This window comes from Ochotona princeps, chromosome 27 (assembly GCF_030435755.1).
Source record: "Ochotona princeps isolate mOchPri1 chromosome 27, mOchPri1.hap1, whole genome shotgun sequence".
Taxonomy (NCBI): Eukaryota; Metazoa; Chordata; class Mammalia; order Lagomorpha; family Ochotonidae; genus Ochotona; species Ochotona princeps.
Window position 1 is genome coordinate 10,427,421 of NC_080858.1, and position 12,198 is coordinate 10,439,618.

General features: G+C 40.5%; 1 protein-coding gene across 9 annotated transcripts in view; it reads left to right on the forward strand.

Annotated features, from left to right (window-relative positions):
• Nucleotides 1–12,198, forward strand: part of SOX5 (SRY-box transcription factor 5) — a 569,607-nt gene that overhangs the window by 491,155 nt on the left and 66,254 nt on the right. For all 9 annotated transcript variants that reach the window (XM_058655909.1, XM_058655908.1, XM_058655911.1 and 6 more), the window contains one exon: nt 9,270–9,416. In XM_058655909.1, coding sequence (XP_058511892.1) covers nt 9,270–9,416 — 147 coding nt within the window. The remainder of the gene's footprint in view (nt 1–9,269; nt 9,417–12,198) is intronic.

Consider the following 12,198-nt stretch of genomic DNA (forward strand, 5'->3'; position numbering starts at 1 on the left):
GAGGCAGATGTTGGAACATATTGTAATGGATTACTGTGCAGTACATGAGGATGGCTTGTGGAGCTGGAAAACGGGGAGGGAGGGAAGGAAACAGAGATAAACTATCAGTTGGTGTTTTCTTGCATGATACACAATATATCCTGTTCTCACAGGAAAGGCTTCCTTTATGAAAGTGATCTTTTCTTTTCCTTTTAGCTCTTCAAGATGTATTTGTATTAGTACATAATAAAAATGAGAGCTTTTAAAAATCCAGCACTTGCAAAGTGTTTATTTATATGCTTCAGTGTCTGCGGTGTGACAGAAACAGCATGAGAACATTGTGTCTGTACAAAGAGTCTTAAGATTTAAGTAAGCTCAAATATCTTGTAGTAGGATGCCAACTTCTCAAGGTCTGAGCACACCCTCCCCACCCTCGGAGGGCTTCCTGTTCTAAGTGTCACACTGAGAGAGGTTTGCAGCAGAGTAACAAGGATTGTCTGTTTAATTATTATTATTATTATTTTAAGATTTATTCGTTTTATTACAGCCAGATATACACAGAGGAGGAGAGACAGAGAGGAAGATCTTCCGTCCGATCCGAAGCCGGGAACCAGGAACCTCCTCCAGGTGTCCCACGCGGGTGCAGGGTCCCAATGCATTGGGCCATCCTCAACTGCTTTCCCAGGCCACAAGCAGGGAGCTGGATGGGAAGTGGAGCTGCAGGGATTAGAACCGGCGCCCATATGGGATCCTGGGGCTTTCAAGGCGAGGACTTTAGCCACTAGGCCACGCCGCCGGGCCCTGTCTGTTTAATTATTAATGGGGGGGGGGGAGGAGGAAATTGGGGAGGGGATAAGGGAAATGCCAGGAGCCTATGGAATTGTATCATAAAATGATAATAATAATAATAATAATAATAATAATAATAATAAAATGTTAAAAAAAAAAAAAAAGACTGGCCAGGGCCGTTTCACTCACCTGCCCCTGGCCAATGGGAGGTGGTTTCTGCAGTCATGCTCCTAGTAATTGGCTCCTAGTTTCTCCCCTCCTGGAATTCCTGAAATTCCTGGCCTAAGGCTATCCCTTACCCTATATAAGAATCTGAATTTCTCCAAAAAATTGGAACTGCTTAAAAAAATAATTATTAATATTTGATAATAGCTTTATGTAAATAACTTTATAGTTTCCCTACACAGGTTCACTGTAGCTTTTTAAAAGTGTAACTACAGCATGCCCAAAGAGGATCCCTTCCTTTTGTATCCTATCCAGAAGTGCTGTGTCCCTGGAGTTGTGAATCATAGTAACAGAGGTGTGTGTGGGGGAGCCCCTTAGAGCATTCTTTCTCTGAAAGAAGAGCATTTTTCCCCCTGAAATTGATAACCACTTCTTTTCCCTTATCATGTCCTCCTGTCATCTTAAACTTGCATCTGGCCATGCCAGCCCACTGCCCAACCTTTACTCCGATTTGTCACTCAGGTCATCTCTTCGCATGGCCTGATCCTGAAACTCACGCTTCTTCACTTTAACCTGTTTGCTGTTTAAAGTTCTGCTCCAGTGGCATTATGGCTATCAGCTCGCCTTCCTTGGACATACCTGTGGGAAGACCAACTGAGTTTACTTGCTGTTTCAGTTGAGTTTGTTTCCTTCTTGCGTCATGTTTCTGCAGGCATTATGGGCACATCCAAAAGATCTTGACTTTCCCATGTTGCGTGTATTCAATCTTGGTCCTCTCGGTGCCTCCAGTCCTTTTTTTTATTTAAAAGATTTATTTATTTTATTACGAAGCCAGATATACAGAGAGGAGGTGAGACAGAGAGGAAGATCTTCCATCCGATGATTCACTCCCCAAGTGAGCCGCAACAGGTCGTTGCGCGCCGATCTGAAGCCGGGAACCAGGAACTTCCTTCAGGTCTCCCACACGGGTACAGGATCCCAAAGCTTTGGGCTGTCCTCAACTGCTTTCCCAGGCCACAAGCAGGGACCTGGATGGGAAGTGGAGCTGCCAGGATTAGGACCGGCGCCCATATGGGATCCTGGGGCTTTCAAGGTGAGGACTTTAGCCACTAGGCCACGCTGTTGGGCCTCCAGTCCTTAGTTCACTCTGATCATCACTCTCTTCTGGATGAATTCATCCCCAGAGGGGGTTCCAGGTAGAGAATGGGAGAAAACACTTTCCATCTTGCTCCAGGCCCTGTTACCAGTCACTTTCCCTCAGGCACCGGAATCAAACTGCTGAAGCAGCAGAATTGTTCAATACCTCCAGCCCACATCTCACTTTTTGGATTTACCATCCAGAAGAATAGGAAAGAATTCTACCCAACTCCTCCTGTCCCTTTTGCTCTCACATAGCCTTGACCATGAGAGCCAGACCTACGAGTTGGTTGTAGTTTTACCCAGCTAACCTTCATTTTTCCCAGGTCACAGCTCAGTGTTGTTGCAAACTCATGAACGTTGAGTGGCCTCATTGGCAGTGCCAGCGTTCCTTGCCAGATGCCAAGAACACTTTACCCTTTAGAACCCTCACTGTGGTTTTTCTGTTAGGATTTCTGAGAACTAAAAAAAAGTGTGTTTAAATGCTTCTTATATAAACCTATAAAATATTGACTTGACAGAAAACTGTTTGTATTGTCATTTTACTATGTTAGTTATTATGAATCCTTTGATAATCGCCAAACACTGCTATGCAAGTGGATTTTTGCAGTTTCCTTTTTACTCTTTGGAAGGCAAACCAGATATGTGCAGAAATCTTATAGCTTAATAGTAAGACAGCTTCCCCTCCCCCCCCCCATTTTTTTTGGAAAAAAGAGCAAAATGACATAGACATGGATAATAAGAACATGAAAATGTGTTCAATGTCATTGGGGAAATGCAAATCAAAATCATACGAAATCCTAATTTGTACCAACTTAGAAGAGTTATAATTAAAATGACAGACAGTGTCAACCTTTGATTAGGTTGTGGAGGAACCGGAACCTTCATATATTACTATGCTGATGTGTAATGGTTCCACCCCTTGGCAACAGCTTGGAAATTCCTTTACAAATTTAACACAAACTTGTTAAATGAATCAGCCAATCCAATCCTAGGAATTGAATAACCAAGAGAAATGAAAAGCATTCAATGTTGTAAATGAAAAATGCGTAACAAAATTGTTCCTGTTAACCTGAAATTGCAAACAATCCAATGTCCATCAAGAGGATAAGTAAACAAATTCTACTCTCATTATCTTTGAATTTGACTGCGCTAGGCACTTCGTGTAGGTGGAATCTTGTGGTAGTGGTTGGTTAGTGTTTAGCTCATTCGCTTAGCAGAATTTCATTCCCTCTGAAGACTCAATAATGTGCCATTGTGTGTACTACGTTGTGTTTATCTGCTCATCCATCGTTTGACATGGTCTGTGCCTCTTGGCTGGGTGACTGACGCTGCTGGGCACACTGCTAAGCAAGTGTCTTCTTCAGATCCTGTCTGCAGTTCTTTTTTGTATATAACCGACAGTGCAATTGCTGAGTCGTACTGTGTTTCTTAGTGTCTTTAGCATTACTTATCCATCATGGCAGTTGCGTTCACATTCCCACAACAAGGGATGGGATTACGGTTTATCCACAATCTTGCAAACATTTGTTATTTGTTATATTATGTATTTATTATTTTGGTTTGTTTTTAATGTGTGTTTCTTCATGTCATCATCGTGGTGAGTGAGACGGTCTCTTACATGTTTCTTGTCTGCATCCAGGTTATTTTGACACGAATTTATCAAACTGGGAAAATGGGACATATTGATTGGGCAGTTAGTTCATTAGCTTGCTTTATAAATTGTAAGTTTTTATGTACTTGGCGTGTATGTTTTCAGTTGTGCTTTTGCCCTGGTATTCAGCAAATTTAAGGCCTATTTTATTATCGTGCAATATCCTCAAAAATGCTGACAGTGTTATGAAAAGTCCATGTTTAAACTCAAGTTGCTCTGATAATTTTCTGTAAAGAAACATTATGAGAAATAATGTGCAAAGCAAATTTATTCGCATTGAAACATGCTGATATGTTTTGAAAGATTTTCTCCAGTACATTAGTTTCTCTTTAAACTCCACATCTAAGTTACATTAAGAAGCTGAAATTAAGCTATAAAGATAACACTTATGGAGCCTTGAAATTGCCTTCTCAAGTTTTCCTCACAAATGCCTATTCCCTGTCCTTTTCCCTAAAAACAGAGAAAAAAAAATCTTTTTTCTACACGTCATATCTAGCACATACCATTGTTGTGGTTAATTTCAGCTTGAAAAGTACTTTTAAATCAGGTGATAACATATGTTTGCAAGTGTCCAGGTATTTGGCTTAGTAAGCGTATCTTACCTGGAACTGCCTAATCTCTCGTTTAGGATTAGGACAAAACAACCAAGCTTCCATTTCTCTTCCTACTTGGACCTGGAAAATACTATCAATAAGAAAGGTTTTAGCTCTCTGATATTCTTTTTGAGAATTTAGATCCATCTGTTTAGTTATGTGAAACTGTAGGTGTGAAACTTTTGTTTCTGAGTAATGATCTAATGGCAAGGAATGACAAAGGACCACAAGTCTATCTTCAAAATTATTTAAACTCTTGAGATAAATTTAAACAAACTCGTTGGTCCCATTTGATTGAATATTAAAAATACATAATTCTTTTTTTTTATTTATTTATAGAAGACCTTTTCTTCCCTCTTGCGTATTCATGTTTGATAAGATTTGAATTGGTGAAAAGGATTCTATTCCTTAGGGAAAAAAAATTTTCAGCCAGTGAAAGCAATATTAAGTAGTTGTGTAGTCAACACATTCTATTCAATTTATGCTGCTGTTCAAGTTCAGTTATCTCTCGGAATTGTGTTTATTTTTTTTTAAAGATTTATTTATTTTTATTACAAAGTCAGATATACAGAGAGGAGGAGAGACAGAGAGGAAGATCTTCCGTCCAATGACTCACTCCCCAAGTGACTGCAACAGCCGGTGCTGTGCCGATCTGGAGCCAGGAACCAGGAACTTCCTTCAGGTCTCCCACACAGGTGCAGGGTCCCAAAGCTTTGGGCTGTCCTCAGCTGCTTTCCCAGGCCACAAGCAGGGAGCTGGATGGGAGGTGGAGCTGCCGGGATTAGAACCGGCGCCCATATGGGATCCCGGGGCGTGTTCAAGGCGAGGACTTTAGCCACTAGGCCACGCCGCCGGGCCCCGGAATTGTGTTTATTATATGTCATTTAGAACATTGGTTTTTTTTTTTAGTCATGATGTTAATATTTTGTTTTTCTCTTGAAATACCTTTTATAAAAAGCAGACCTTTGTAGTGTGATGAAGTTGATAATTTGGGGAGGAAAGATTCAGTAAGAAACAAAAAAGGGAGAGTATGAAAAAAATTCCAGCTCTGTAATTCATGCCTGAGGAGAAAGTTGGAGCAAAGCACGTCTGGCCTTTGCTTTTGGCGTCTGTGTGTACAGCATTATCTCAGTGCTCTGGGTGACACCGAGGAGCTTGGGAGGGAAATAAGCAAACACACAGAGGTACAAAAGCTGTGGAATCTTCAGAAGTGTTAAATTCATAGAAATAGAGGTTAGAATGAATGGTGATCAAGGAGATGTTGGTAAATATTATTTTAAAAATGGGGAAAATTAAGCTTTGAACTAAGAGAAAATAGCTCGTGATATGCCTTTTCATCTCTAAGTAATAAATATTTAAGGCCCAGCACATAATTAATGAGTATATTTCAGTTATGGACAATAAGGCATTTCTCATTTGTGTTTACCAAAAATATTTCGGAGTGTGCTTCACAGCCTGCTTCTGTTGTCCTTTGGAAACACAGTACTTTATTATAATTGTTCCCCATTGTTTGTTCAGAGTTCCAAGTTGACTTATTGTTACTATTTAATAATAGCCACAATAAGTATAGTACAGTATTTTTTATGCTGATAAAGTGTTTGAATTCATGTTTATTTGCTCGCAAGTAAATGAAGTGAACGAATGAATATGAGTTATATTAACATCACTGATGAGCCATAATGGTAATTCAGATAGCAGAAACAAGGCATAATCATTGCAGATTTTTGAAATTTGTTTCTACCTCATCAGTATTTTTACTTTTATTTGTGTGCTAAAGGACTGTTTTTAAAATACATTATATCATATCCAGTTTTGCCTTTATTCTGCTTTTGCTTGCTTCTAGGGTTTTCTGATAAATATTGAATAATGAGAATGTAACCCCTGCCTTCAAGGAGTTTACTAGTCAGTAAATAGTTTGCAACAAATTCTGATGGATACTTTTGTCAGTTTCTGATGTTTTAAGTCCAGATACTCCAGATGGCATTTGCACCATAAGCTCATAGCCACTGGGGGAAGAAATGCTTAGCAGCTTGGGGACATGAGCTATCAGGGAGATGTGGTAGCAGTTCACCGTCTCTAGGGATTGATGCAGGACTCCAGTTTAGAATCTAAACATGCTGTTTTGTGGAATTTCTGAAAATAGCTTCTCAAATTTTTTAAAAGATTTATTTATTTTTATTGGAGAGGCAGCTTTACAGAAAGAAGGAGAGATGGAGTAAAAGATCCTTCATCCACTGGTTCACTCACCAAATCGCCATTAACAGAGCTGAGGTGGTCCTCAGCCAGGAGCCAGGAGCATCTCCCCGGGCTCCCATGTTGGTGCAGGAAACCCAAGAATTTGAGCCATCCTCCACTGCTTTCCCAGGCCATAAGCAGGGAGCTGGATGGGAAGTAGAGCAGCTAGGACACATACTGGCACTGCAATGGTATGCCAGTGCTTACCGGTAGAGAATTAGCCAGTTGAGCCACCACCTTGGCCCCAAAAAATACCTTCTTAAGATTTCTGAGTAATATGGATGTCTTCATTAAAAAAAAAAAAAGAAATTGTACTGAGCCTGGCATAGAAAACATGTTGTCCAAATACAATTATACCAATTTTCCCTAGAAGAGCATCACAGCTGATCAGAAAGAATGTCTATTAATTTATTTTCTATCCACTTTCTAAGAGTGGTTTCGTACTTATGTAAGTAAAATATGAGAAAAAAGAGTGCTAAGCTTAGCTAACAAACACAATGAAAGCTTATGTTGTTGTAGGTAGAGAGCATCATTTACAAAGTGCATGGAGATGAGCTTTTAGCCTCTGTTGGGTAAGGTTTCCTGTCCAACTTCAGAAAGACTGGCTTTAATCCCATGCTCCAGCCTGATTCCAACTTGCTGCTAATGCAGATCTTGGGAGGCAGTGCTACTGGCTCACTTGCTTGGGTTCCTGCCATTTGTGTGGGAGATCTCTAGATTGAGTTTCAAACTTTGAACTCCATGTATACAAAATCCCCAAACAGCTCATGGAAAGTACATGTTTGAAAGAACTTATATGGATTTTTAAAAGTTTTGCACTAAAATAAACTGAACTTTCAATTCCACTTTCTAAGAATTTCTTGAAGTACCAGTTTATACAATATGTTTATGATCATATGAGCACCAGGAAGACAGGATGTGATTGCTAAACTACTCCTGGCTCCTGGTTCACCCTGACTGTTATGAGCCATTTTTAAAGATTTATTTATTTTTATTACAAAGTCAGATATACAGAGAGGAGGAGAGATAGAGAGGAAGATCTTCCATCTGATGATTCACTCCCCAAGTGAGCGCAACGGCTGGTGTGCGCCGATCCGGAGCCAGGAACCAGGAACCTACACATCAACACATGGAAGAGTCATGAGCTTCTTTACAGACATATTTTACTGTCATATGAAATGGCCAGAACAGGATCTAGCAGCATTGAAATTCCTGCCTTAGCTCATCAATGTACATAGAAACTACACTAGATTTTCTAGGAGTTGATGCCTTTCTTTGCTTCTACGGTGCAATGAATTGAAATGTTATAAGCACATATAATTGTGCAGAAATTGAAATCCGTTTGAAACAGGTGTTTCTTGGTCCTTCCTCCATATGTGAAAACCCAGAAACACTTGATATCCTTAATGAAAACCACTATGGGAGTAGTGTAAAATATGATGACAATCATTATTGATAATGCAAATATACTTCTCTTATGTTTCAGTGCTTCTGTGGAATTTGTTTTATATCACTTTGCATAACAATAAACCATAAGCTTATCATAATACTGATTTTCTGTTTTCATTTCTCTCATACTTTCTGAAAATAAAGAAATAGATGTATATTTTCAGTGGGAATGGCTGCTGTCTGTAGTTTTCATTACTTGAGTTTATAAGAAAATCTCACGTATCAGACTCTATAGCTTATTCTGAAAAATATCATCCTTTGAAATGTTTCTTTCAGAAAAAAGGCAAATATTATCCAGAGAGCCACTTTACAATACTTCTTGAGAGCTTTTTCTTTAGTACATTCACTTCAGTTCTAGCTTGCATAGAAAGAGCCATTCATGAACACTAAGACAAATGGAAAACGGAGATTGGGATATATGTGTGTGTATATATACAAATACCATATTATATATTATGAAATCTAATTTCTTTTTCATACAGATCTTTCAGTGGTCACAAAGGGGTTAATGAAAATGAAAGGCTTTTATCTAAATGCTTGTTGATTTGAATGCATCACATAGTGAAGTATATTGTTCCTTGAGATTAATATTTATGGATGAATTTTTGCTGGGATTCTAATGGGAATTAGCAAGTGTCAACTCTTTTCAGAAAAGTGTATATGGTGGACAGTTTTCTTTAAAACATGTTATCTCAGAATACTCTGAGGTTTGCCCTGACTATATCGTGAAATGAACCAAACCTTTGGCAAATATCCATGAAGTTTTTATCTGTGAAGGTTGTCTGACTAGATAAAGTTCTTCAAATACTCTTACCCCATCTCCCATGAAATGGCCTATTTCTATTTATTAATGCTCAGAAAAATTGGTCCAGTTGCCCAATTCAACCAGACAAAAAAGATACACAGCACTTGAAGTGAGAGTAAGAAAATTCTAGGAAATGACATCCTTGTGTAACACACTGTATAAATTTAAAGAAAAATGAGCTCTTAACTCAATGAAATGATACATGTGCCTTTGATAAACCGAGGAAAGACTCAGTATAGACAGGAGTTTCTAGCTTAGCGGCTCTAGCCATGCTGAAGCTGAGGCCCCTTATGTGTGACACCTGTCATTACCCCGAAGTAAGTCCTGAAAACTGAGGTGACAGCATCTTTCCTTAAATGTTCCAGGGTGTGAAACCCAAAAGTTATATAAAAAAAAAATCCCAGCTAAATATGCTTCCTGAATGGTGCCTGACTGTTGCTGATGGTCTCTTTCTCTCCTGTAGCAGTTATATGCTGCCCAGCTCGCTGCCATGCAGGTGTCTCCAGGAGGCAAGCTCCCAGGCATACCCCAGGGCAACCTTGGTGCTGCAGTATCTCCTACCAGCATTCACACAGACAAGAGCACAAACAGCCCACCGCCCAAAAGCAAGGTACCTTTTGAAAAAGCTGTTCGTCTTGTCGCTTAGGGGTATGGTTTTCCTTCAGTGATATTTTCTGAATGCCTACCTTGGGTAGACATCTGGGTCTGTAGAGACGTGACAGGTTCGTGGAAGGAAAAGTGTACATGCAGGAGGTGTGTGTGGGAGGTCTACATAGACACTGTCCTGGTTGATTCATTTAATCAGCCAATGTGTGTTCGCTGTTTGACTATGAAATGTGAACGGCACGGTCATTTCTGAGATGGTTCTCTACTTCATGAGCGCACCGGGTTACACGTGGCGCAGAATAATAGGTTGTATAGTTAGAGGAAAAACACATTGGACTTCACCAGGAGGAAGGGATCGCATTCAGTGAGAGATCTGGCCAGGATTTACCGAAGAAAGGAGAAACTGAATAGGCCATCGGTTATGAACAGAACGGGGACGCCCACAGCGTGTTTCAGTGGCAGTGTAGATAGCAGGGCTGGAGTGTTAGGTCTGCCATCCAGACCGTGACGCATCATGTGAATACATGATGGTGAGACTAGTGCAAGAAATAAGATGAGGCATAATTTTGCTTTTAGAACTCAGAAAAACCTTTTCTCAGAATAAATGGGCATGGATCAGCGGACACTCAACTAAATTAAGTCTCTTGGCTTGAAAGGAGAAAGGTAATAATTGATTGGATATTTTATTTGTTAAGACATTCTAGGAAAAGATTATTCATTTATCTACTTTTTTGAAGGGCAAATTATGGGAAAGAGAGGGAGAATCTTTCATCTTCAGGTTCATTCCACAGACCAAATCCAGGAGCTCTAAACTCTATCCAGGCTCCCACTTGAGTGGCAGTGGCCTAAGTACTTGGGCCGTCCTCTGCTGCTTTCCCGGGCACACTGGCAGGTAGCTGGATCAGCAGCAGAGCAGTAAAAACTTCAGTCAGCACCGCAGTATGAGTCGGTGGCAGTACAAAAGGCAGCTATAGCTGCTGTGCTGCAGCAGCCCCAAGACCTTACTTTGTTGCTGTTGTGTGAGTATATTAAGTTTTTTGTTAAAGAAGTTAGAAGAGACCATAAATGGTGGTTATTTGCTGTTATTCATGGAGATAACCACAAATAATTTGACTGTGTAAGACATGTTGGGACTGGTGTTGTGGTGTGGCAGCCAAAGCTGCCACGCTCAAAGCTAATATTTCATATGGGTGCTAGTTTGTGTTCTAGCTGCTTGACCTCTGATTCAATTCCCTGCTTAATGATCTGGGGAAATCAGCAGAAGAGAGCCAAAGTGCTTGGGCCCCTGTCAACCGTAGCAGAGACCTGAAAGAAGCTCTTAGCTGCTGGTCTCAGCAGGATTGACCCTGGACATTGGGACCACTTGGATAGTGAACCGAATGAACCAGCAGATGAAACCTCTCTCTCTCTGTCTCTCTAACTCTACCTTTCAAAGAAATAAATCTTTTGTTAAACAGAAGGAAAAGTGCTTAGCAGCAAAAATGGCCCAGTTAATTTACCCCTTCTCGACCTTTTTTGCTCCCTTTTGTTTTTTCTTGAGTTACCTAGAAAGTGTCTTTCTGTCCATTCCATGAATGTTATGTGGCAGTGTCTCAAGGATAACAGGATCATAGCCAACAAAAAGCATTACAAAGTATTAAAGAGAAAATTCAAGAATTAAAAATAAATAAAACTTTTTCTAGGATGCAGGTGGCTCTCCCAAGGATGTGTTTCATAGTTATTGAAAGTGGTCTGCCCTGGCTTCCCAGAATCCCTCAGTTTCTTTCCATATTGTTAAAGCAAAACAGGGAACATAATTTAACTTGGACAAGAAATGACATCAGGCCATAGTGAACAAGTAATGTGTGCAGATACACAGTGAGAAATATATACCATCCAGCAATATCAGCTGCTCGTCTAAGATCTCTTAGAGGTGTTTAATGGACTTTGCATGTTCTGTGTATCTAAGGCCTGGTCTGCTTTTCTTTGTAATCACAGCAGTATAGAAGATTTAAAATTTGGTAGTAATTATAACATGTTTCTAAATTAAGAATGTTTATTTATTTGTAACTCAGAGAAAGAGGGAGAAATAGATCCTTATACTAGTTCCCTCCACAGATAGCCGCAATGGCCAGGTCTGGGCCAGCTCCAGGAGCCAGGAACTTCATCTGGGTCTCCACATGGGTGTCAGGGGCCCAAAGTCTTAGGCCATCCTCCACTGCCTCCCAGGAATATTAACAGGGAATTGGATTGGAAGTAAAGTAGCTGGCACTCATATAGCACCCACTAGGATAGTACTCATTAGGCATAGCGTGCAGAACAGGCAGCTTTACATGCTATGCTATAAAGCTAGTCCCCAAATTTTGAAGATTTATTTATTTAATTTGAAAACAGAATTACATAGAGAAAAACAGGGAGTCTCTCTCTCTCTCTCTCCCCCCCTCTCTCTCTCACACACACACACACACACACACACACCCCACCCCTCAGGGGAGAGGAAAGAGAAAGAGAATGAAAGAATCTTCCATCCACTGGTTAACTCCACAGATGGATACAATGGGCTGAGCTGGGATAGGCAGAGGCCAGGAGCCAGGAGCTTCTTTGGGGTCTCCCACTGAGTGCAGGTAGCCAAACACCTGGGTCATCCTCCTCTATTTTTCACAGGCCATTAGCAGGGAGCTATATTGGAAGTGCAGCAGGTGAGATTCAAACCAGCGTCCAAATGGGATACCAGCACCGAAGATGGGAGCTTTACCTATTATGCCATGGCAACTGCCATCCCTCTCCCCCCCCCCCCGCCCCAAATT